General features: G+C 36.7%; 1 protein-coding gene across 4 annotated transcripts in view; it reads right to left on the reverse strand.

The window, feature by feature from the left end:
- Positions 1-1124: 1124 nt before the first annotated feature.
- Positions 1125-27187, reverse strand: part of sv2bb (synaptic vesicle glycoprotein 2Bb) — a 43243-nt gene continuing 17180 nt past the window's right edge. For all 4 annotated transcript variants that reach the window (XM_084396717.1, XM_084396718.1, XM_084396716.1 and 1 more), the window contains 12 exons: positions 12997-13694; positions 7997-8177; positions 7408-7559; positions 7172-7305; positions 6208-6297; positions 6008-6121; positions 5841-5929; positions 5451-5615; positions 5214-5347; positions 4943-5143; positions 2615-2774; positions 1125-2310 (listed from right to left, as the gene is read on the reverse strand). In XM_084396717.1, the coding sequence (XP_084252843.1) occupies positions 2127-2310; positions 2615-2774; positions 4943-5143; positions 5214-5347; positions 5451-5615; positions 5841-5929; positions 6008-6121; positions 6208-6297; positions 7172-7305; positions 7408-7559; positions 7997-8177; positions 12997-13456 (2064 nt within the window). In that variant the 5' untranslated portion in view covers positions 13457-13694 and the 3' untranslated portion in view covers positions 1125-2126. The remainder of the gene's footprint in view (positions 2311-2614; positions 2775-4942; positions 5144-5213; positions 5348-5450; positions 5616-5840; positions 5930-6007; positions 6122-6207; positions 6298-7171; positions 7306-7407; positions 7560-7996; positions 8178-12996; positions 13695-27187) is intronic.

Genomic DNA, 27187 nt, shown 5'->3' on the forward strand with positions numbered 1-27187 from the left:
CCAATGTGCAAAAAGTATCAACAATCTAGTATTTGTTATGCACTCATTTTTGACCAGAATCTGCATGTAAAATGATCTTTGCACTCATCTTTTTGCATATTTTCCCACCCACTTCCACAGTTCCAGTGACCGTAAGAGCTGAATAGCTTGTCTGCAAACTAAAACCTCTCAACCAAGCGAAAAAAAGGGACTCTGCTCCAACTCCGTTTCCCATGTCTTGTTGTTACATCTTTCACAGAGTTGCTCAAACCCCAGGACAAAATGAGCTGGCAGGCAGAGGAAAGTATTCAGCCAAAAAAAAAAAAAAAAAAACACCACATAATTATTTTTTTTTAATTCATAATATACAGACACAAAACAAAAACACCAGAATGGAAAACAAAAAAATTATTATTTCTGTGACAGCCAGAAAATATTTCCACATAAATATGCTATTAAAATGAAAAAGCAAGTAATAATAATAATAATTTGTTACATTTATATAACGCTTTCTGGGTACTCAAAGCGCATATGGAAGGTGTGAATCTCCTCAACCACCACCAATGTGCAGCATCCACCTTGATGATACGACGGCAGCCATACTGCGCCAGAACGCCCACCAGAGCGTGCTAAATATGTATTATGCAGAGTTTATTGTTAATTATGCATGACGAGAAAGAGGTTTTCATTGAATTATTCAGCCTTTAATCAACTTTTCTAAAGCTTATCTTCAACCTATCAACCAGTCTGATCTTTCAGGCATATAAATTTAATTCTGGTGCATGTATTGATTTTTAAAGCATAACAGTAATAACATGCTCAGCTTTGTTCGGTGACAGCTTTATAAACCTTAAATGGATAGCTCAGCTAAAAAATGTAATTCTGTAATTTATTCAACCTTATGTCGTTCCAAACCTGTTTGACTTCATTTCTACACGAAATAACCGTTTTTTTGTCCATACAATGAAAGTCAATGGGGTCCAAAAACAATATTGGACCCCATTGATTTTAATTGTATTCTACATTATTTTGTGTTCCACAAAACTGGTGGCTAAATTATGATGGATTCTTTATTTTTGGGAGTACTGTCCTTCCTATAACCGGCTCATTGATGTCGAACAGAAATGATACAGGTTACCAATGACTAGTATGATCTAACCGGTTTTATTTGCAGTGAGACATACATTAGATCATCCAGACAGCACATTGACACAAACATTACTTTGTAAGTTACACACATGCAACTCAGTCAACAACAAGTACAGATATGTGGCTCTGTGAAGCTTAAGTCCAAAGTGACCAAACCGTTCCACTTTTTCAGGATTCACAGGATGCAAAATAATAAAATAAAAGAGCGGTAGAGAAAGAGAGTGAGAGAGCACTAAGAAACAACACATTTAGTGAAAGGCAAGGTAAAAACGAGGCTAGCTTTGTAAGGTACTCCGCCAGATTGGGCGATTTACAGTCAATAAAGCAAAAATAGAAAATGGAGGAAGCACACGTAATGGTTTCCGCAGTGACCTAACAAACATAAGCGCACATTCTGCACCGAGCATCCGAACGTACAGCGACACATTGAGATCAGTCTCTTGACACACAGTGGGACACTTGCAAACTCACAGGACAGAAATACGCCTTTTCAGGCGGAGATTATATCATAAGCAAAGGCAGAGGATGAGACGCTAGCAAATTACAAGCTATGGAATAAGATAAAAAGAAAATTCTTCAACAGTACCTGAATTTTTTTACCAAGAAATGGCACAGGATTGAGTCTTCCATGACTCGGATTACTCCAAGCAAATCTGGGACAATTTTATTTTTCAATCACACAATAATACTCCCTGTAGACTTTTCTGAAAGTATATAGCTAGAGCAGATTTTTTGGGGGGCTGCAAATGACTAAACAGGTCTTTAACATACTGTCTATGAAATATCAGGCATATCAATCAATAGTTGATTAGGGGTAAAACCATAAATTGGTCCTTGTAGTTTTTTGAATATTGGAGTTTGTTGACACTATATCACATATTATTAATATTTTGCTTGTTTGTTTTTGAATAAACCCAATTTTACACATGCCAGCAGTTGTTATCTCCACACTAATAGTCATATAGAATGGCCTGGATCAAACATTCAGCTTCAGATATTCACAGCAAGATCTTCTCCCTGGTCTCAGGCAGTTTCAGGGCCACCACTCCACCACCGACCAGAGCACCGAAGGACAGAAGAATGGGGATGACTTTGGTAATGCCAACGAATGACGCGAAGATTGAGCTTCCCAATATAGCCGCCAACTTACAAATGGCATTTAAGGCTCCAAACGCTGTGGCTCTGTAAGAAACGTTGAGAACAGGAATTAAAAAGACGTTTAGTACTTTAAGGGCCAGATTTACTGAATGGCAAATTAGAGTATGACCACAATCTAAAAAATGTCTTTAGGAAATCCTGACAGTAGGTTTTTTTAATTGCCCTAAAAGTAAATTATACTAAATAAAATTTTAACAAACAATTATACTATTACGGTATTTCATTAAGCCCAACTATCAGTACCATTGTTTGCAAAGTCGAAATAACAAACCTAAATAATATGATGTGTGTAATGTAGTGTAAAATGTGCGGCATGTATTTTATATACCTTTTTGAAGCTGGGTAGAGTTCCACGGTGATGACTTGAATGCCGTTCCATGCTGCTACGCTAACACCACAAAACAGACACTGCCAGGCTATAATGGCTGCCTGACTAAAGCTCAAGAAAAGGAAAAAGGTACATCCAGCAGAAATAAGCATTGAACCACCTGTAGAAAGAAGAAAAAGTGGTTTTCACAGGCTTGTCTTGGTTGGAAAAAACATTAGTGACAGATTGCAAGCTATTAGATCTAAAAATATGGATGGCACCGCAAAAACATATTATAAGAAAGTTTTGATAACATTCCCTTTAAAGGGTGAGTTCACCCAAAAATGAAAATTATCCCATAATTTACTCACCCTCAAGCCTTAGGATAAGTGTATATGATTTCTTCTTTCAGACAAACACAATCGAAGTTAAATAAAAAAATATCCTGGCTCTTCCAAGCTTTATAATGGGAGTGAATGGTACCTAAGATTTTGAAGGCCAAAAAAAGCGCATCTATCCATCATAAAAGGTATCCATACTGCTCCAGGGTGTTAATAACTTCTGAAGGCATAGGTCATAGGTCACTCTTTCGCCGGAACTAGACTCGCATACGGCCGTTACTGAAAGCCAGTTATAAATATAGATATTTTTCTTACAAAAATGCACCGCTTTGCTTCAGAAGGCCTTTATTAACCCCCTGGAGCCGAATGGATTACTTTTATGATGGATGGATGCACTTTTTTGGGCTTCAAAATGGTGCCATTCACTCCCATTATATTTTTTTTATATAATTCCGATTGTGTTTGGCTGAAAGACAAAATTCATATACATCTAGAATGCCTTGAGGGAGAGTAAATTATGGGATATTGTTCATTGTTCATATTGTTCCCCTGAACGTTCAAAACGTCGCCCCAACATTCCCATAAAGATTTGCAAACATTATGGGAATGTATACTTTTGAATGTTTTTGAATGTTCGGAAACAAATGGTAACATTTAAAAAAATGTTAGACGAACATCCAACTAAAACATTTAAGAAACAAACGTTCCATGAATGATGTATAAATATTTTTTTAGTGCTGATGTTTTAAGAACATTATTAAAGACCTGGGGTCTCATTTATAAAACTGTGCGTAGGAACCTTACTAAAAGTGTACGTGCGCCCGAAAGCCAAAAATGGCGTACGCAAAAAAATATTCAGACTTATAAAACCGTTCGTACGCCAGAACCTGCGCAGAATTCACTTTATAAATCCCAGTCAGCGGAAGATTGTGCGCACATGCGTCTCCTCCCCGAAATAACCATATATGGAGCTTACAACGCCTAGTTTTACTATGCAGATCCTCATCTACATATCATTTGCATATGATTATTCATCCACGTGATAACGTTTAACGGTACAAGACACATTACATTAATAAAAATCAAGTAGTTGCCTATCCTTGCCTTGTTTTTGAATACATAAATCAAATAGTGTAAAATACATTTCAGAGAAAGTTTTTCTCAATCTTTTCCACTGGCCGAATTGTATTTTTAATTGATATTTTTAATGGAAGCAGATGGGCATTGGGCATTATTTGCACGAAACTATTTTCTCAGACAGTCTGGTATTATCATGATAAGCAGTTATCTCTGTGGTTAAACATTAAAACACAGCACGCCACAGGAAAAGTGTTCAAAAGCGTCGCATCCACAGCAAATATTTCTATTGACTGAATTTGAATATAAAAATGTTGTAACTTCTAAGTAATGATTTCATGTTTAAGTGCTTAACTCCATTAATTTGAATGGCATATTTAATCTAAATGTTTATATCAGAAGTAAAACATAGTTTAAATCAATATTTTATTTATTTTATTTATTTATTTGCGTCAGTTTCACTAAACGGCCCAACGCGCTCGCTGGCGCGGACATTTAAGAAGGGATGGATATTTGCTTCAGGTGACAGGCTTGGTGAGTGAAATTATATTTGTATTATCTTTCTGTATATGTTAAATTTTCTTTAGATTTTCTGTCTAAAAGTGACCAAAAAGACATTTAACTGCAGCTCACCATCGGTGTCGCCAATTCCCTTTGTCTCCAGAATGTGCGTACGCACGGCTCAAAGTTTGCTTAAAGGTGCGCACATTCTCCCGTCAAGTTTGTTTTTTATAGATCACAACCTTTGCGTGGGAACTGGCGTACGTACGTTTCCAGCCCCGTTTTGTGCGTACGCATGCTTTATAAATGAGACCCCAGATAACTTTGAACAAATGTTCTATTGACGTAACTGGAAGAACAATCAAGGAGCGTTAAGGAGAACCTTGCCAGAACGTCTTCTAACAGAACTTTGTAAGCAGGGTAAGCTCACCTATAATCTTGATTCGTCCAATTTTGTCCATGAAGAGTGCTGAGATGATATTTCCAGGCAACACGGCTAAGCTGCCTAAGAAGCTGACCAAGTAGATGAGGACGTCGTTCTCATCCTCATAGTCTAAATGGCATCCCTTCTTGTTGTGTATGAAAGTGACGTTCTCGAATGTACAGTCAATGAACTTTTCTTCATATAAGTCTGTGGAAATGAAGAAACCATGAGGCCAAGTGTGCTAAAACAACTCTGGATTGTGGGTAAGATCTCTTACCTGTGTCGTTAAACACGGTACTGCGGATGGTGCAGTTCTCAAAAAACGTTTCTGTGGATCGGATGTTCTCGAATAAGCAGTCCACGAACAAGGAGTCTTCAAACTTCACAGACTTCATCTCAATGTTGATGAATCTGCATGAAAGCCCACAACACACATTGAGAAACTGTTGCCTGACATTTAAAAAAAAGCATTCATGGATAACAGACGTCGCAGATGGTGTTTCTGTCAACGTACTTGTCGTTGATGTATTCTCCTTCTCTATGGACTTGGTTTTCCAAGGAAAAGTTGAAATGAAACTGCTCCACCTTCTCCCGATGAAACACTTTCAGCTTGGATTCATACTCCTCGTGCTGGAGGTGTTTGACCATGTCAGGAAACCACACCGAAAGCCCGTAATAACTGAAATATACCACAAGAAAGACAAGAAAGGAAATGTATAGTGTAAGTGTGAATACTCCACCAATGGTGTGAGTTTGGGGGAGGAACTATCTGTTTTTCTGACCAATGGCTGAGAGAGTGGGTGTTCTGGTAGTGCAGTTCCATTTTCTGACACTATAGGCGCTAACATTTACCATCAGTGTTTCAGAAATCAAGACTAATTAGGAAGTAGTAAAAATGCTTTACCTAAATGCCATAGTGAACCATATGATGGCCATTAGCAGAGTAGCGAGTCTTAGATCACGACCCAAGAGGGACAAAATATTTTTGATGACCTGCACACAAAAATAGCTTATTTTAAGATTACACGCTGAATAACTTAAGGTCAACTGAACTGTTAGCTTTTAGTTTACCAGCTTGGTCAGTGTCAAAGTTCGAACCCCCCATCTCTGGAAAGCAGTTCCAGTTGCAGACTGAATCTCAATAAACTCATCTTCCTGTGTCTTTGGAGTCTTGATATGAGTTACCTGGGAAAAATGATTCAATATTTTTAAGGCATTATGGTAAAAGACAGATTTCACCATGCTATCATAGTAGATAATGATGAACTTACAGTAAACACTCTCTCAGGTTCTCCTTTGGCTCTCCAGTTGGTGTCATGAACCTGTTTCAGGATCATCCAGGCTTCATCATGTTTAGCATTCTGGAAGAGACAGATATTGTTTTCTCATAGCTGTGTCAATATTACTCATAATGGCTTGAGTTGTGAGATACATACACACTACCATTAAAAAGTTTGGGGTCAGTATATATATATAGCAAGGATGCCTTAAATTCATCAGAATTCATCAGAACTGACAGTAGAAACATTTATAATGTTACAAAAGAATTTTTCCAAAGAATTCTGGAAAAAAAGGATTATGGTTTCCAAAAAAAAAAAGAGTTCTTGAGCACCAAATTCAGCTTTGCCATCATATGAATAAATTATCTAAAATATTAAAATGAAAAGTAATATTATTTCACAATATTACTGCTTTTACTGTATTTTTGATCTTGAGACTTCTTTCAAAAACATTACAGAAATTGTACTGACCCCAAACTTTTGAATGGTAGTATAGTTTAACAAGTTCAAGCAACAACTACATGCTTACATGCATTTGTATTTATACATTTAAAGAGGAAACACTACACTTTTTGTCTGTTTCAAAACCTAGCATAATTAAAACCCTACATATAAGACTTGTGAAAATATAAGCTAAAGGTGAAATCTTGATTGTAAATAAACCTTTTCACTCAGTACTGAAATAAACAGCGTAATTAAAATAGATTATTTTACCCTCATTAATATTCGTGTGTGCTGTGGGTTTGTTTATTAGAGTATCCCTTGGTTAGCTTAGCATCATGCTAATGTCAAACTTAGCTCGAGATTTGTGTGGTGTGAGTTGCAGCCTATGAAGAATGTTCCAAATCGGTCACATATGACGGGTTATGATGCCGTCTGTGTAGGTAGTAAGAAGCGAGACAGCTCACTAGGTCTTGGAACAAAGCTATTGTATAGCTGAAATATAGTTATGTACCTCCAGCAGGAAGCGTGGGCTCTCAGGCATGAACATTAGCCCAACAAAAGCTGCTATTGCTGGGAGAGCACAGACCAACACAAACACCCTCCAGCTGTGGAACTGGAACTCAGAGCCCATACTGAAACCCCAGCCTGAAATACAGCAAAACACAAGCAAAAAAAACATAAATACAAGGGGAAAAAAAGGAACTTTTTCCTTACACCGCTCTACAAATACAAGGTATATGTTTGTACCATATCGAGGGATGATGCCCCAGGCTGTGAAGGAGGCGTAGATGCCCCCCATCATCCAGAACATGCAGAGCCAGCTGAGATGTTCTCCTCTCTTATCCATCTGCAAGAACTCAGAGAAGTACGAGTACACGATTGGGACGGAGCCCCCGATCCTGCAAGAAAACACAGGGCAGCAGTCATCTTACAATACAATTCTTCATATAGGCTACCTTTCATGTTCACAAAACCTCCATAAATGGCCACGGGAGCATATTGAGGAGACTTCTAAAGTCAGGATACAGCCCTTAGGCTTTTATTGCTTGAAAATACTACCAGAGGCAGCTAGATTGAGAGTCCCCCGTGGATCAGTAGCCTACTGTAATTACTGCCCGGCCTTGCTTGGTTTAAATTAGATGTTGAGCCGAGGGAGAAAGGCCTGAGCCTGGACAAGCCTGATTTACAGTAGAGCTCAAGCTCCAATGGAAAACAACGACTTATTATCGTGCAATTATATGGCTTCGAAGGTGGACGGCAGACCCAAGTGTTTTTTCTTGATATACCATTCCTTCTCTTTCTTTCTTTGCTTTGTTTTTTTTCCCCTCCAGCTTACCCAAATCCAGAGAACAGCCTGAAGAACAGGAAGAAGCCGTATCCCTGGGCGAATGAGGAGAAGAAGGCAGAGAGGCAGTTCATGGCCAGGACGATGACCAAACATTTCCGTCGGCCCACTTTATCAGCCAGGCCACCCCAAAAAAATGCTCCAAACATCATTCCCAGAAATACTATCAAACCTGCAGGAGAAACAATAAACCATGTGAGATCAACTGACTAACAGATACATTAAATATATATTTATACATAAAGATATAATAAATAATATTATTATAATATTATTATAAATATTACATAATATTTGAACATTATACGATTATATTTTAATATTATTTAAAATATTATTTGTTTAAAATATTTACAATGTAAAAACTACACATACATACAGAAATAAATACTTTAATGTTTAATTACATTTAATTTAACTAAATAATTGATGTTATTTATTCATGTGTTTATTTATTGGTACGTTTCAAACATTTTTAGAAGACATATTGTTTGAGTACCTCTAGAGGGCGCCATCTCCCTCTCCCTTCTTGATAGTGTGCATTAGGATTCTGATCACCCCTCAAAATAGTTTTTCTGTGCAGTGTTTACTTTCAATTACTCTCATCTAATGAGATTCAATAGAGCCTACATGTGTTTTTTTAAATGACATAGACGTAAGATCAGAACTCAAGTAACCACAGCTCAACTTAAGCTAATGCAGTGTCAGAAATAGAGGGAAAAGAACATCAAATGAGCAGTCACAATGTTAAGTGATTGCAATAAAAGGTTTTGCGGTTCTGGGCTGCGTTTCCTAAAAGCATGGTAAGCTTAAGTTGATCGTAGAGACCATTGGTGGCAATTGTTCTACAATCAACTTAGGCTTACGATGCTTTTGGGAAACCAGCCCAGGTCAATCTTAATGAGTGCGAGTGGGTGTTCAGAAGCAATAGCAGGACTCACAGGTGTGCTATTAGGCTGACACAGCATGTTTAGTGATTGTACCTGTCAGTGGGGTGCTCACTTAGAGAACACTGAAAGAGCTGGCATTCAATTTGAACCTTTGCGCAAATGTCACACGATGGTGGAGGCACATTATCATTATGCCAGTAGATTAACGCCTTTTTTGAAAGGTGAGATTATTACAATTATACTTCAGGAATGCAAACGAAATTGAAAAGGTTTCATTTTAATCATGATTCAACACTGAGGCTAGTTTTTAGCTCAAACACTAGCGAATGGCGCTAACAAGCATGGGTTCAGTTAGCATGACCATGTCACAAAAGTTGCTTTAGATAAAAGCATCCACAAAATGTACAAACGTTAAAGTTAGCTCAAGACTTGGAATTCAGACTTCAGAAATCACAGAATTTCTGTAATTGTTAATATCTGCATGATTTGAACAAAAAAACAGACTCATATTAACATCATATAAACAAAAAGCCTCAGCTCAGACTACAAGAGTCTCTTTTTTAAATTAGACAAAAAAACGTATTCTCATAGCTTGTTTATTAAATAAGATAAAAATTTAAGAATTGAAAATATACATTTTAAATACTTATTCAATTAAATCCATTAATGTACATATTTTTTTCTGATTTTATTATGCTTTCAGACACCAATACTCTCAGCTCCTTTTAACTCATTTGATGAAATCTTTTCTGCATAATGCACACCCCCAAAAAGCACGAGGGCCTGGCGTTGAGTACAGATGGTCATGTGGTGAAGGGTGTCGGACTGGTGGAAGAGTGACAGCACAGTCCTCTCTGAGCAGATCAACATATGGAGCTGAGCTGCCATTATCCCCCACCACTCAGCATGAGGATCCTCCCAGCATCCCATTGGTCAGCCTTAATCCGCAGAGTCACGCAGTCGTGACAATGTTTCAGAGCCAAAATGAGGGCTGTGGCTTTATTGCCATTCATATTTAAATGAGAACTTGAGTTTATATTGCCAGGGCTGAAGGTGATGTGTCATCTTTTCAATACTTTCACATATCCCAAATTAATATGCAGACTATAAATAAGATATTCGTAGGCTGATTCCACCGAGAACTAAAAACACTTGGCGCTTTCAAAACATTGCTGTGTTTGTTTGAGAATTCTGACCAGGCTGACATAGCAACACTGACTCGACCAATGGCATGGGTTCGGGCGGGGTTATTTGTTTTTTGGGGACCAATGAAAGATAAAGGAGGGTCCAGGAATCTATTTCAATTTAAATTATGAAATTGCTTTAGCTTAGCTAGAACTTTTTGTTACAGTGTTTCATTGCAAATCAGGTACAGATGAGACACTTTGAAAGACTAGCTGAGTATTTTTTATTTTTTTTACTTTATTAGTAAGGCCGACTAGTCTTATATTTGTAAAAAAAATTATATTTTGAGTAATGATGTTTTTAGCTGGTGTTTACTTATCATGTTGTGCTTCAGCTGCTCCCTGTCAAACCAGCCTATTTATTCAGGCATAAATGTGCAGTCACATAAGCGTTCACATTTTCTGTGAAATTTTGCTGGCAAAGATGGTCCATTGTTTATTTTTTCTTGTCTAACAAGATAATATTGTCTATAAAAGGTGTAGCGATGCATAAAGCATAGTTCACACAGAAGTCACTTTCAAACCAAGCAGCTTTCTGTTGGTCAGCATGGCGAATCCACATGACTAACTGAACCCGATGCAAAATCCGTGAGGGAAATCTTTCGCCCTAACGTGAAATTCCAGATTTCGTTGATTCCTATCAAAAATTCGCCAAAGAATGGTAAATGTGACCGGACTTTAAAAGCGATTAGTTGACTAGCATTACCCACCACCTGGATATTTCTGCACACCACTAAAATCAATGTAAACTCTGCAGCGTCATGAAATCTGGCACAGTGCTAGGCCAAAAAAAATGAAAACAACTATGAAAACCTGTAAAGTAAAGTGGCAGATCCATCTGCAAGACTTCATGTTCAGTTCTAGACCTGCAAAAGGCTTCAATGTCTCTATAAAGATGGCAGATCAGAACCAACACTGTTAAGTATATGAAAAAGCGAGTGGTGAATATAACTCGATGGAGATTGCGGGGGGAGGTGAGCACAGGATTATGTATCAGAGCAAGGTCAGAAGAGAAGCTATCGATCTGTCGGGCTACTGCTGACTCAGTGGTTCTCCACCGACGGGCATGCAGGATGAAAAGTGCTCACTCATTCTGGCTCCCTGAAGCTCACAGACAGTCTTTACTCTCTCATACATGCTGCTTCTGCACACACATCAATATCACTTAACCAAACAGGGGGGAGGTTTTGCACTCTCACCTCTGGTGCCTTGGAAAATTCAATCTGATAGACAGATTTGTAGATCGCCTTCATTATTACAAGGTAAGCCAAAGTCTTTAAATATGGCTTCCTGTAGTAAGAATTAAGGATAATCAGGCATATCTCTGAAGTGAGATCAAAAAGCTGTAAATTTGTGTTATTATTAAAAAAAACTGTGTTATTATTTATGAAGTGTTCTAGTTTCTGAAGCTGTTCAGAAACTATATATATATATATTGATCTTGCTTCTCAAACTCTCCCTTTATTTTTGATAGTAATTTATTCAGGGCCTATATTACAGATGAATTTTAAGTTTAGCTCAAAATAAAATAAAATAAAACAATGTAAAACACTAAATTAATATGTCTGATTTTATCTTTTGAAAATAAAATAGCAACTAAATAAAAAGTAATAAAAATTCAATAAAATAATAAACTATTTTTTCCAAGTTATATGATGAAGCTTCGGTTTCATAGGGCCAATATTTTTCTTAGACAACTTTCTAACACTCCGATTTCTATGCTTGCTTGGTCTTGCTTAATTGTTTCTCTGAGGCTTTAGTTTGGCTGAAAACGAACCCATCTTAGTCTTACCGTTGGGAGTCACGAGTCAGTTCTCCCAACTTGCTTTACTTAGCAAGAACGGACTGATGTAAGGCCGAGTGCGAAACCCAGTTGCAATGAATCTTAACCGTCGAGTGCTCCATTAGCTAATTTGAGAACATTCTTAATTGATGGTCTCCTTAAGTAGCAGTTGGCTAAAATAACTGTGTATGCATTCACTCAGGTCTGCTTAAATTCACAAAACCACTAGGATTAATTAAGCTAAAAATTTTCATCAGCATGTGTGCTGGAAAAGCATCCAGGACTCCATAACCAGCTAAAATTAATTTTAAAAGAAGATGCAGGAAAAGGGATATCTGCACACCCACCGATACAACACACTGAGAAAATCATTCTTTTATCATCTCAAGTTCATGTAATTTATGATCATTTTAATTGTCATCTGACATAAATTGTAACTGAGATGGGCTAACAATGGGATGCTAGCTGTATAGCCTACCACCTGCTACAGTACGTTTAAAAATAGTATGTGAAACATTGCACATTATGCAGTGCTAAAGGTTTCAAATAGTATTACACTACATTTTGTCCCACAACCTCACTGCATGTTTATTTCAGCTGATGGTGTCCGGTTAACATTTCTGCTAAATATTGTTATTTAGCATTTTGTTTATGGCTGCATCCAATATAGCATACTTTACTATACAGTCTGTGAAAAAAAACAGTATGTGAACAGAGTCTGAATTCACAGTATAACAAAATAAAGTAGGTGAAATAAAGATTTTGAAGTGAGCATATGGACACTTTACCATCCCATGAGGCCACAGGAGAGGATTTGTGACAGTGAAGTGACGAATCTGACTCTGGTAGGTCACATGATAACAACAACATGACGAATGTAGCATGTCCAGATTACTATATATATATATATATATAGGCTAAGTATGTTCTATATAGAATACAATATAAAACAAAAGTTAGCAGCCTGATAGGTTGTTAGCAGAGGAAGTGTGTGCAATGCATTATGGGAAACCAGTAGATAGCGCAGTATACTGCCGATTTTGGCTAATTTAGTGGATCATTCATGTGTCAACTACATAAATACTGAAAGTAGTATGATAGCATGCTATTCCGAACTCTAAAATGGTGACTTACCCAGCATTCCCTTCTCAGAATGGGACAAACACATGTCTTTCTCTGCACTGGGTAACACCAAGGCCACTACAAAGCACTCCACGCTGTCCGCCATTAGCGCCAGACCCAACACCACGAACAGGGTCCACTGGAATCTCCCGTGTCCACAGTCCTCCATGATGTCCTCGTATTGTTCAGCCAGCTCCTCCTGTTCTGACACGGTGTCCGCCGTTGTCCTCGCTTTCGCTCTCGCCGCCCTCCTGGCAGTCTTGGCCTCATCTGGATGCGGGATGCCCTGGTACTCCCCTTCATACATTTGATCATCTTCATCATGTCCCTCGGTGGCGTCACTGGCGGCGTCTTCCTCTTGGGGAGGGTAGTCAGTCTGATAACCGTAGCCGTCCGGTCCTCCCTGTCCATATGTCCCATAGCTGTCTCCGTCTCCCTGGTGGTAAACGTTGTTGTGGTAGGGGTCCGCCATTCTTTCAGATATGTTCTTACTTAAACTGCACGTCGGAGCCTATATGGGCATAATCCGTAGTTGATATGGTTTGTGTCTGTGTTTGTTTAAACTTCCTGCGTGTTTACAGCTAAATAATTCTTGAGAGGTCCTCGAGGCTCCAGTCAAATGGATCTCTTGAGTTTGACTGTAAGGATAGCAGTTGGTAACTTCTAATCACCTTTGATTTTCTGAGCTCTCATTGGGCCACATGCTGAGCCTGCAAATGGAAATAAACACAGAATCAACAACACATAACCTTGGAAAAATGCTTCAACATCAAGCATAAATGAAGGACACATTTGAACTTTATACACACTCTCTCATGATATAAATTACAGGCTTCTTAACCAGGGCTGCGTTTCCCAAAAGCATCGTAAGTTGTTCGTTGAGACCATTGGTGGCAATTGTTCTACAATCGATTTGGGCTTACGATGCTTTTGGGAAACGCAGCCTAGGCTAGTACATTTGACATCAGTGGTTTGGATGATGTCAAAACTGTTTTTTTTTAAACATGAGTGGGAACCAAGGAACCACAATGGATTGAAAATGGTGATCTGGGGTACTGATGGTGAAATGATGCCTTGAGAAGCACAGAGGCTTTCTTATCAACTGTTTTGTAAAACAGTCAAACTTACTCAAAGCTTTTCAACATGATGCATGTTGCTGTCAACTAGTGGTCAAAAAGATGAAAAAGATGATTGTTTCACATATGGCTCTACAACCGACTCTTTGACAAGATTTTAATTTAATTAAAAAAATTATATATATATATTTAAAAATAGTAGTAAATTACATCTACAAAGTAGCTTAGCTGTATTGGCAAAAAAATATATATATAATTTTTTTTTTACATAAAACATTATTTATTTATTCATTCCTTTGCAATATTACCATCAAATGCTATATTGAAGGCAATAAATAAACAAAGAAATAAAAGAAACAAAGAAACAAACTTATTACAACATTACAATAAAAACTTCATGGAGAAAGGGCTGATACTGTTTAGTAATGCATGTTTCATTTATTGTACTTATAGATACCATTGACTACTGAACTGTCCTGCATTTAATGTTACAAACACTAAATATCAATATTCCTATCTAATATCAAATTAGCAGTTCTTATTGTAATGTTGTAAGATGTTTAATTGTATGATTGTTGATATTTAGTCACAATGCGAGTTCAGTAAAACATGCAGAACAGGCAATATACAGTAAGTGCAATAAAGTAAACATGCATTCCTGAACAAAATCAGCCTTTTTCCTTTTACTGTAAAGCATGTCACACTATTAAATGTTCCTTCCATTGTTTCACACTAACTAAATCTGCTTACTAATGAAACCCAGGCCTGTCAGAAGACACAGAGGCCTCTTCTCATTTATTGACAGCTGTTTGGGTCTCCGCTAATGCAGCAAATGAGATTGGTCTCACTCGACACGATTCTAGCTGTCTTTCTGGCTCAAGTGAGGATTTACCCAAGAATCCCGTGCATATCTTATTCCCACTGTGGTCCATATATTCACATCACCAGCAGGCCAGACATGCTGTGAATTACAATGTAGAGGATGTACTCCGCCATACATATGTTAATGCCATCCGTCCAGTATGCTACTACATAATGCCTGTGGACTCATTACAGGAAATGTTGCTAGCTGAGACACTCATGAATAAGGTGTGTGTGGGTTATTAGTTCAGTTAAACAAGGACCTTAATTTAAATATCTTTGGTCAGAGCAAGATGGTACAAGTGGGATCATCCTTTGAATTGCTCATTTGAATAATTGTATAATGAATGGCGAGGTCATACACATGAGCCTGTTCCAGATTAATTAGCGCTGATGAAGAAGACATGAAAATGATCACTTCGGATTTGTTTAAATTAATTATATTTATGAGATATTTATGGCTTTAATTATACAGGAAATACAGCAGAGAGAGAGAGAGAGAGAGAGAGAGAGAGAGAGAGAGAGAGAGAGAGAGAGAGAGAGAGAGAGAGAGAGCAAAACATTGTCAGGAGCATGTGTGCTATGGGGGTCTGCTAACTGAGCTAGCCATTAGCATCCCATTTATAGTCCTAAAACATTCACTAGTAGCCATCCTGAGCTGTGATGTCAAAGGGTAAAAATTTTATGCTTTTAAGTGCAGTCACTAGCAAAAAAGTCGGTAACACTTTAAAATACGGATCCTTCGTTAATGAATAACTACACAGGAACAAATGAGTAACACAATATTAACAATCTAGTAACTACAGTTAACTAACAAGTAACTCTGATTAATGAATTAGTAAGTAATAGCACACAGATTTAAGTGGTAGTTCACTATTAACTAATCAATAACTACTATTTTTTAATACTTCACATAGAACTACTGAATTTTTTTTTACAGATTTAAGTGTTAGTTCACTAATAACTAATCAATAACTACTATTTTTCAATACTTCCCAGAGAAATAATGAAAAAAATTCACAATTCATGCAAAACTAATTAATAACTAATGCAGGACAAATTACTAGCACTAGATTAACATTACTGCTAGATACTGTACACTAATTATAAATATGTAATAGCGTAGCAGACTTATGATTTGGGAAAGCTGTCAATAATTAGCCTATGCACTGCTGTCTTTTAAACTAAATAATTTTTAAGAATTGTTTTTATAAATGCACTTGTCTGGAACACTTACCCTGTGGCCGATTTTCCGGCATTCCTCTGGACTGGCTTTGAATAACTAGACTCATCATGGTGAGTACTGGAACATACTGAGTCATCAGCCATCCAAATACCAGTTATTTTATTATAGCTTGAGTCATTTGAGACACTTGAGTCATTACTAGTTAGTTAACATGATCTTCACTTTAGAATACGGATCCAAATAGGGGTATGTAGTAACACTTGAGTCATTACTAGTTAGTTAACATGATCTTCACTTTAGAATACGGATCCAAATAATTAGTAGTTCCTATAGAGGTATGTAGTAACACTTGAGTCATTACTAGTTAGTTAACATGATCTTCACTTTAGAATACGGATCCAAATAGGGGTATGTAGTAACACTTGAGTCATTACTAGTTAGTTAACATGATCTTCACTTTAGAATACGGATCCAAATAATTTGTAAGTCCTATAAAAGTATGCATTAACACTTGAGTCATTACTAGTTATCATGATTCCATGCTGTAGTTACTAATGAAGAGCCAACCCGAAAGGGTAGAATCATCTAATCATTCACAGGATATATATACACACACATATTTTTATATATATATATATATATATATATATATATATATATATATATATATATATATATATATATATATATATATATATATATACATATGAACAAAGAGACATACATAAAAACAATTTTGAGAGGTAGGTTAAATAATAAAATAACTGGTATTTGGATGGCTGATGACTCAGTATGTTCCAGTACTCACCATGATGAGTCTAGTTATTCAAAGCCAGTCCAGAGGAATGCCGGAAAATCGGCCACAGGGTAAGTGTTCCAGACAAGTGCATTTATAAAAACAATTCTTAAAAATTATTTAGTTTATGAATAGTTCTCTAAAAGACAGCAGTGCATTGGCTAATTATTGACAGCTTTCCCAAATCATAAGTCTGCTACGCTACTACATATTGATAATTAGTGTACAGTATCTAGCAGTAATGTTAATCTAGTGCTAGTAATTTTTCCTGCATTAGTTATTAAGTTTTGCATGAATTGTGAATTTTTTTCATTACTTCTCTGGGAAGTATTAAAATTTTTTAGTTATTGATTAGTTATTAGTGAACTACCACTTAAATCTGTAAAAAATTCAGTAGTTCTCTGGGAAGTATTAAAAAATAGTAGTTATTGATTAGTTAATAGTGAACTACCACTTAAATCTGTGTGCTATTACTTACTAATTCGTTAATCAGAGTTACTTGTTAGTTAACTGTAGTTACTAGATTGTTAACATTGTGTTACTCATTTGTTCCTGTGTAGTTATTCATTAACGAAGGATCCGTATTTTAAAGTGTTACCAAAAAGGCTAATGTAATTTAATGAAATATACTCCGTGCCTGATAAAAAAATAACCTAAAAAATTGCTGTGTGCTGCATGTTGTGCTAACTGTGTAAATACAACAATTAGCGAATTTTAAATAGTATGTCATCACATTATTAAACAGAAGCTATAAATGGTCAAATTAAACATTCATTGTTTGGTTAGCTGACTAGCCTTGCGTAGTGCTAGTTCATTAACTTGCAAGGCATATGCTAGCTGATTAACAAGCGGTTGCAAACCAGAAGTGAGACTGCAGAGGTTGTCAGGAACATTAACGTCATCTCTCTGAACAGGAAAACTGATCAACTCATTAGTTCGCTTTCACAGCCTTGTTGTGTTTATAATTGCTTCTCTTGCAAACTATTCTGTCTCATGTTTAAAAAAAAAAAAGACTAAAGAGTTGTGGGAAACATAATGGTGATAGTATTAAACTCATGCAACCGTACATCCTATGTTTAGATTTTTACTTTCGGCAATTATATTTAGACTTATTTGTGTTAATTTGTGAAGATTATCATGATGATCAAAACGGTGTAAGAATCATAAACTTTTGTTGGTCACAGAATATATTTTGTGCAAGAATCCAAAAGGCAATGGAAAATATTCTATTGGGTTTTTGTTGAGGTAAGGTGATGCTAACTTTCAGATTAGCCAACAAAAATATGTTATCACTGCAACAATATTGTTTAGCATGCTGCTAGCTGATTAGCCTGCTAGATTAGTGACCAGTGCTACAATTGGGTAACTGGAAACGCTATTTTGATTATCTATGAGGAGACATTGTGAAATGTGGTTTATTTTTTTTAACAGGCATAACAAATGGCTACATCTTGGGGGTAGAATCTTACACAACATCGGCATCTAGCAACAGCTGCTAACTGGACCATGCTAACCAGCCAAATCTTGGTGTTACACTGCACATTGGCTCTAACATTCAGGTAGGCATTTCATTATTGCTGAATTCATGCATTTTTTGAACAGGTATGACAAATCACAACACATTAGCACTAATACATTAATACAAGGAGACAAGACTAATGTCAAATTCATTATGATGGGAGATATAGAAGCAAAGGGTTAAAAGTAAAACACATTTAGTGTGTCTGGAATGTTCATCAAAAATGCAGAGAATGAGATTTCCCTCAGGAATCGATCCAAACAAGGCCTAATAGAAAACTGTTGTTGGGGCAAAATCAATTTGCAATCATTTGAGGCAGCGCACTCCCCTCCAAATTCCCATGTCTTGTTAAACATTACTCCCCATCTGTGCATTATATGAAAGGGACGATTCTGGCACAGCGCTGTGCAAAACTGCGAGAGCTCATTAAATGGCTTTTTATTCAAGATTGATTCACTTTGGGGCTTTTTTTTGGCTCCTGTGTGAATAACAATGGATTTGTTTATTGTTCAGAAGAGGATTGCGTCGAGGTAAATGTGCCATTTGGCATTTTCTCAGCCTGCCGGCATCTGCGACAAAGTGGCTCATTCTCTTTTGACAAAGACGAGTGAAGGTCAGAATTTCCAGATGGGCTTTTCTCAAATAGAATCAGTTGCAGCTTCATCTGATACCTTTTCCATCGAGCCTGCAGGAGACATTTGGCTCTTTGCAAACCGACACCAGATGCACATTTCTGGCTGTACTTGTGTGAGCAATAGTTACTATGACAATGCCAATAGTTTCTATGACAATCAGGCGGACTTGAGAGTTAAGGCAATGACTTTTGTTATTCAGGCTAATTATAAATGTAAAAAAAAAGCATACTTGAGGAAATGTATAATCAATGCTCGTTTGCATGAACACATAGCGAGATCGATGACATAAATCATTTTGCAAGAGTTGCGATATGTCTAAGCCACCGACACTCCAGTCAAGTAAAGTCATGTCATCAATAGAATGCTTTAAACCAAACAGCTTTAGAGTATTAAACATGAGGGAAAAAAACTGTGTCAAAGAGGGCGGAGCCTCAGCGCACACCTACCTATTACGTACCCACCCTCCAATAACCATGAACCAATGGTAGTTCGAAGGTGTTTACTAGCCGGAGCGAACATTTCCGTTAAGTTTGCTTTGGCGAGCTGTTTGGAACTCCCGAAAAGAACTCCAAATTAAGTTCGGTTTGGCCTGATTGTTTGAAATTACGCCACACCAGTTAATTTTTCAATTTCGCTTGGATTATATCGGTGCCTTAAGGGTGAAGTGTGTTATTTCTGTGCCACAAGTGGCCCAAAACATAACTGTGAATACTGACTATTTTCAAATACGTAAAAAAGAAAAGGAAAAGAAAAAATGAATGAGCTAGTAACTCAAAAATAGCACTGCAACTGTGCCATCTTAGGTGAGTGATGTGTGTATAGCAAAAGAGCTGATTTATGCATGGAAGGGCCTTCAGAACTTTCCCTGAGAGAAAACACACTGCAGCAAGAAGACATCCGTGGTAAAAGACACTTCTAGTGCACTGCACCACACCCGCGTCAAGCCAAATATACAACACATGCATCAAACCATAGAAGCCTGGCCATGAAAGATTTAGTAGGATAACACTCAGTCACATGGAGCCCGTCATTCATTATCCATGGGGATAACAAGATTCTGGTTAGTTGGTGGATTCAGCTAATGATATTCACAGTTTGAGCACGGAGACGGCAAACTGTCCAGCGTGGAAATTGAATTAGGTCTATTCTCAAATATTTTGAAGATGACAGGTCATCTGTTACTGAGTGGTAAGATGAATGTCTCCCAACAGGAAAAGGATCAGAGAAGTTTTTGGTTTGGGATTATGATGAATTGTGGGAAATAATGTGGATGACAAGGGTAACTTTAGGTTCAATTCAGGTGCATTTGGCAATGCAGCAAACCTATATTACAAACTTATTTTCTAACAAACTTAGAAAAACTTATGGGAAGTTGATATGTGTGACATACTATACTCCATCAAAACATTTTAAACAACATTTTTCTCATTGTTTTATTATTATTATGCATGCTGTTTCTATGCTCTCATATAATTGAGGAATATTTATAGTAAAATTCATTTAAAATGAACAAGGGAACATAAAATGTGATAAATAACAAATTGAAACAAAAATATAAAAAAATATAATAATATATAATATAATAATTAAAAAATAAATAAAAATAATAATAATTTAGGTTCAAAATTATTTTATATATATATATATATATAAATTATTTTGAACCTAAAATTTTACATAAATATATGCACAAAAAAACCCATACAAAACTAGTTCAATTATTCACAAATTTCTCATACACAGAAAATTTGCTCCTGTCTGCCTCGTCTTCATGCATAAAATGCCCTTTATTGAATATTCCAAGATGGCAGAACAAAAGCAAAAGATGCCAGAAAAGTCTAGAAAGAAGATTAGAACAAGTAAACAAAATAGGAGGGAGGCTGCTGTGAAAGAACTGATGTGATATCTCTCCCTCTCATCATATTTTATACCTCATTATCGCAGACGTGGCACAGCATGAGAAATGACAGGCTCTTCAAACGGCCCTCATACAACACTCTTCTCCAAAATGGAGGAAAATGTCACCAAAACTGCAGGATTGCGGCCGGTGTGTGTGTAGCTTTCGGGGACGGGAGCCCAAAGCCTATTACATCTCAGTATTCATCATACATCTGATCATCACAAACCCGACTATTCACTATTCTACTATCCAAGATAATGAGAATGTTCTGAGCCAGTCTACTTATCTACTATAATGATAATTCACAATGAATAGCATTACGTGCTGTATAATGTCTCAGTATGTCCTTCTGTAAAAGTTACATTTGTTATCCAAGTTGTTTTTACATACCAAAAATAAAAACTAACACCTGAAACTAGCCTCTGTAAACAGCAAACAGTGTCAGTAGCCGGCCCACACTTTTTTAAATCAACCAGAAAACAAACCAATGTGAAACTCTCTCTATATACATATTCAGCATTGCTGACATTGGCTGAGAAGTCTGAATAGGGCGGGGCTTTGTAAAGTGGGCGTGGTTAAACAAAGTGGTTGGTCTAGTAGTGGAATGTATGTATGTATTTGTACAAGAATCATACAATACATTGAGATGCAATGCAAATCTCTACATTCCACACAAACAAAATACATTTTTCCGATAATACAAAGCCTATAGTGGAACAGCTGCTTTAAATGTCTCATGTAAATATAACAACATGTTCACAGTTGATTAAACGACAGTAAATTTGGACAGGTTGTAGAAAACATAATCACATTGCTACACAATGTTGACAAAGTCATGCTGATCAGAGGTAAATCAAACAAATAGAATTAAAACAACTAAGAACTGTTAGCATAGTTATACAATATTGTCAGCTTTTTTGTTACATCAACAGAAATAGTTCCAAAATGACACACTGGCCTCTATCAATTCCTGAATAAATCAGTGTTTTTGAGTCACTTGAATTAATGATTCAATTACTCAAAGAAAGAAACCGGTTTACTTTCTGAACAAATCTGTTGAATTAGCAATGAATCACTTATAAAGAGTTTTGTTCATAAATGAATCAACAACAACTATTGGTCAAATGGATCAATGAATCACTCAACAAGACACTCACTTGTCGCAACCTACTGGCGTAACCAATAAATAACCAGGTAAAAAAAGCCTTGGATCTGCCAGCTCATTTCTCTTCCTTTAGAGGCACATCCAGTTTTTTTTTTTTTTTGACAATTCAGCGCAGCCTAATTAAACACAATCTAATTGCTCATAATCAAATACACAGATTGGTCTTCCTGGGTCTAAATGAGGTTAATCATATTGGTTTAAAAATCTGTCCTGATAATATTCGTGCTTGTCTCTCATTTAGATCATCTTGTTCTGATGCAATCCCTGAAACATACCAGCACTGGCTGGGTTTCTTTGTCTTGCGTTACACTGCTTTTCTCTTTTTTTGAACCGAGTTCCCTAAACATTATATATGTATCTAGGCTATGTGCAGTCCTTCCCTTTGGTATTGGATCTTTATAACTCTGCAGGTTTGGACTTGAAACTGGGGCATGAACAAGTACTTGGGGTTCATTTATCTCAAAGCACACCCTAAAATAAGCAGTGAGGGGTAATGTTTTGTAATGGAGAAGTTGCTGTAGTCTGTATTGTTTAAATGGGTCATACCATCTTAACCGTCATGTTCTGCTGAGATTGATTTTGATATATTTATGCTTGAGGTCATATATATACACAGTAGAGTATAAATTGCATATTTGATGTCTGAACAACTGCATTCTTACCTAAAAAAACTATATTCCATGACATAACTACAATTATAGTGGGTTTGCTCCTCTGCCATTGACGCTTGATGTGAGAAATCTTCACTGTCTGTCAGTAAAGATCTGGCAGAAACAAGCGGAGCGATACAAATGTGTTTCCGAGCGATATTAGTAGAATATCACATTGCTGGAAAAGGCTCTCAACCAATCAGATTCAAGAACCAGAACTAACTTTTGTATTTGTAAACCAGCTCAAGTAGATCCCCAACAGTTTTCAGAGGATTTTAGTTGGATGATTTAACAACATACTGTATGCTGTGACAGTAATAAATGTGACAAGTAGAAAAACTTGACAAAGTTCAAAGAAAACACCCGCTGAGAACAAAACCACAGTAAAAATCCCATGTGGTTAACACAAATGTCACATCTTTCAGAGCTACTGCGACCACAGCTCTGATGATGACAGTGACATCTTCATTAACAGAGATGCTATTTCTAACCCAGTGCAAAAGATGATCTAATTTAGCTCTCGCTGAAAGCGTTGATTGACTCAAAACTTGTGAGTTAAGCCGAGAGAGGTAAACTAAAGCCTCTCCAAACACCGGCGACATGCTGTTAATTCATCATGATGTGACCATGAAGCCCCTGAAATATGCCTCAAAAGCTTTTTATAAATATGAATCACAGCGCCAGGAAATCAGATTCCGTATTCATTTTCATTCATTTCCATGGCTCCAAAAACCTGCAAGTCTCGAAGGAGCCGTTGGCGTCAGAGGCTGGGCAGCAAGATGACGTCTGCACCAAATTAAGTTTTCAGAACAACACCTCTGGTAAGACTAATGCAAAACATACAAAAAAAAATAAATAAATTACGATTTCTATTAATAGTAAAATTCCATCAAATTGAATTGAATAATCCTTATATTTTAATTGAATTATTGATTGAGGATTGTTCAATGATTCAATTAAAATATGTAAGGATTCAATTCAATTTGATGGAATTTTACTATTATTTGAAATGCATAAATCATAAAGTGTACAGGCACTTTATTTCGGCGGTCCATTTAAAATACAATTGATGATCTAAAATACAACTTTTTAGGTTAGTGTAACGTTGAGGCAGGAACGAAGCGGAGAGAGAATCCACATGCAAGCACTACTTCACGGAACACGGAACTAGTGATGTTACGTCTGACACCGACGCTCCGAAGCTTGCTTCAAACTCGAACGGTCCTTGCAATGAACCACTGCTTCGGAGCTTGTATCATTACGTCACTAGTCACGTGAAAATGACTTCTGAAGCAAACACACTGGTTCACTCCTGTAGTAAACCACCTGACTGCTTTGACAGCCCAATCCAGTGTTGACAGGTTTGAAACCTGGCGGCTGTATTTCTTATAAAAGTGAAGGTAAAAAAAAAACTATAGAAACCATTACAGAAATTCTATTGGATTTAATGGTTTTCATGGAAATTTTATTGGTTGTAATGGGAATTATAGTGGTCTCTGTGGGTCTACTGATATGTGTTGGGTTGTATTGGTGGGGGCATTAAATCCTAATAGAATATGTCCCTAACACACTACAAAAAAGAATTATGTAGTGGTTTAAATGGTAAAAGCCAATGGTTCCTATTTTAATAAACCATTAGAATTTCTGTGATGGTTTCCAACTTTTTTTTAAGCTGGTCTGATCTTCTGTCCTTGTCTAAAGAAATAATTACACACACACATCATTAATGTTTTATTATCAAGGTGAACACATGAAATTCATCAGTATCTGTAAAATTCACCTACATAAATGAGTTTCACAACACTATTTCAGCTTTGATCGCCTCGGTAAAAACACGTAATAAACGGGGCGTTACTTGCATTTTATGGTTGTCAGCTTTGTTGCATTACATTTACTTCACCAGGAGATGGTGCTGCAATTTCTATCTGAATGAAGCTTCGAGTAATGAACCATTTTCGACACAATTGTATCAGAAAGCAATAATGCTTCAAAACGCTTCATTTGGCCATCACTACACGGAACACGGAACACGGAACACGGAACACGGAACACGGAACACGGAACACGGAACACGGAACACGGAACACGGAACACGGAACACGGAACACGGAACACGGAACACGGAACACGGAACACGGAACACGGAACACGGAACACGGAACGACAAACAACAACTGAAGCACAGAGGTTTAAATACACAGGCAAACAAGCTAAACAAGATAACAAGGGGGCGTGGTTAATCAGAAACACCTGGAGAGACTAATAAACAAGAAAAACTACAAAGGACTACAAAACATGGCACAGAACAGGAAATAACAAAAGTGCACACAAGACAAGGGGAACACAAGACAGGAATCATGACAGTTAGATAAAATAATTGAAATGACCTAAATTATTGAAATATTTTAATTAAATTAAATAAAAAAAAATTAATTATCTAAAATACACATTTAAATGATATAAAATACAAATAATTACAAATATGTGTGAATTACAATGTTGCATTCATTTTTTTTTTAAATTAAAAGTAGGTCTTGACAGCATTAAAATGCTGAATTAAATTACTTTAGCTGTTTGAATGTCTTTTGAGCTAAAGAAACGGATTTGTGAAGGAATCATTCTGGTTTTGTGAACCAGATCAACTGATTCATTGAAAAGAAAGACCTGACTCAAAAAAAAAAACAATTTGTTCAAAAATGACTCTATAGTGTCAAGGAAATTATGGTGGATCTTCATTAAATAACTTAAATTTAAGCCTATTTACTAAATATAGTGCATGAATCTTATGAAATGCTTTTATGGTGCTTTTAAGTCCCTATTCATTGCAAGAAAAAAAAGAGATGAATACAGAATAAATAACCTAAAACTGGTTTGGCTTGATTGGACTGGTTCATTTGGATTGGTTCAGGTTCATTTTGGTTGAACTATTCCTTTAAAAAGATAAGAATCTGTCTGTAATGGTTAAGGCCCTTGAAAGAAGACCAGAGCATTCATCCCCATGTCCACAAGTCAGTAAATGATCTGTGTTATCACTGAACTTTATCTCTGAGATGTGTTTGAGGGGAAAATAACAGAGAGAATCAGTTTGTGAGATCAGTTGTTGTCATGACAGATGAGAGCTGCAATTTAATCCTTCTTAATACTGCGGAAATTTTATTCTGTCCACTGGCCACGGATGGCTTTAGATTACTCTCTGTCTCTCGGAGCTGGAGTGCATAGATGACATGAGAAAAGGATTTATCTGTTTCTTGTCTCTCTGTTGTCTCATTGCGTTTTATTATTGCTGTAGACATCTGATTGCAGCTAGCGTCTCTCATCATTGATAAACTATGGCATGGAGCGTTCTTTGCTCACTTAGAGGAGGAAATGACAGTCTGCCGCTGTGAAACAAAGCTATTGCTGTTTGTTTTGTTTTGTTTAACTGAGTTTCATGAGCCACTAAATTCATCAATGCTCAACAAAAAACTCACGTGACTTTGCCTCAAAAGTGGATGTAATTGGATGACTGGACAAACCAGCGGATCAGTTTCCTTGCACAGCTGCTTAAATGTTGATTTGACCATTCTGAAATGCCTGAGCCAAACTCAGAATAACACATTGCGTTTCGTCTGCGCACTGAGACGCAAGTCATTTATGATGTACGAAAAAAGACCAAAAGTGGCTTCCCAGAACGCAAAAACGTCCATTTTATTACAGATATTGTTTTGCAGGAAGTGACGGTTTTGTTCTCTTGAACACACTGGATGGAAACACTGCTTTATTCACAAATGTTTTTATGCGATATTAAAATTTTGCGCGTAAGTTAAAGGCGCAGTACGCTGTTGATATTTGAAATCACCAAAAGAAACACGCCCCTACCCAAAAGGATCACACCCCTATCTTGTTAGCCCCGCCCCCAATTTCACAAACACACTGCATGTACCTCCCCCACCATGAGTGTATATGTATATAAGTGTTCAATCCACTTTCAACAGCGTTTCTCAGAATTCGCTCACTGCACCTTTAAATTCGCATCTTTGGATGAAATCTTTGCTAATGAGATCAATATGGAATCACAAAATGTCTTTTTTCACATTTCTGATCTGTAAGGCTTCATCAGTCTTTACTGCAAAGGCAAATATGAATGTTAATCCTTCATCAAAATGTAATTGCTTGTTCATCCTCTGTAGCGACTTTCCAACACCCACTTTTCATAATGCAATCAATTCCCAATGGACAAAATCAGTTTTTCTTGTTGAATACCCAGTTTCACTCAGAAATGCATCACATTATGGAGGTTGAAAACTGGAAAAACTAATATTATTTCATTGTTATTCAGTTTAAAAAAAAAATCTATTTATTGTTTGTATTAAAACTTGTCTAAATGTATAAAAATCGTTTAAAAAAATAGCATTATAATATATTAATTTATAAAG

The sequence above is a fragment of the Rutilus rutilus genome, assembly GCF_951802725.1.
Source record: "Rutilus rutilus genome assembly, chromosome: 23".
NCBI lineage: Eukaryota > Metazoa > Chordata > Actinopteri > Cypriniformes > Leuciscidae > Rutilus > Rutilus rutilus.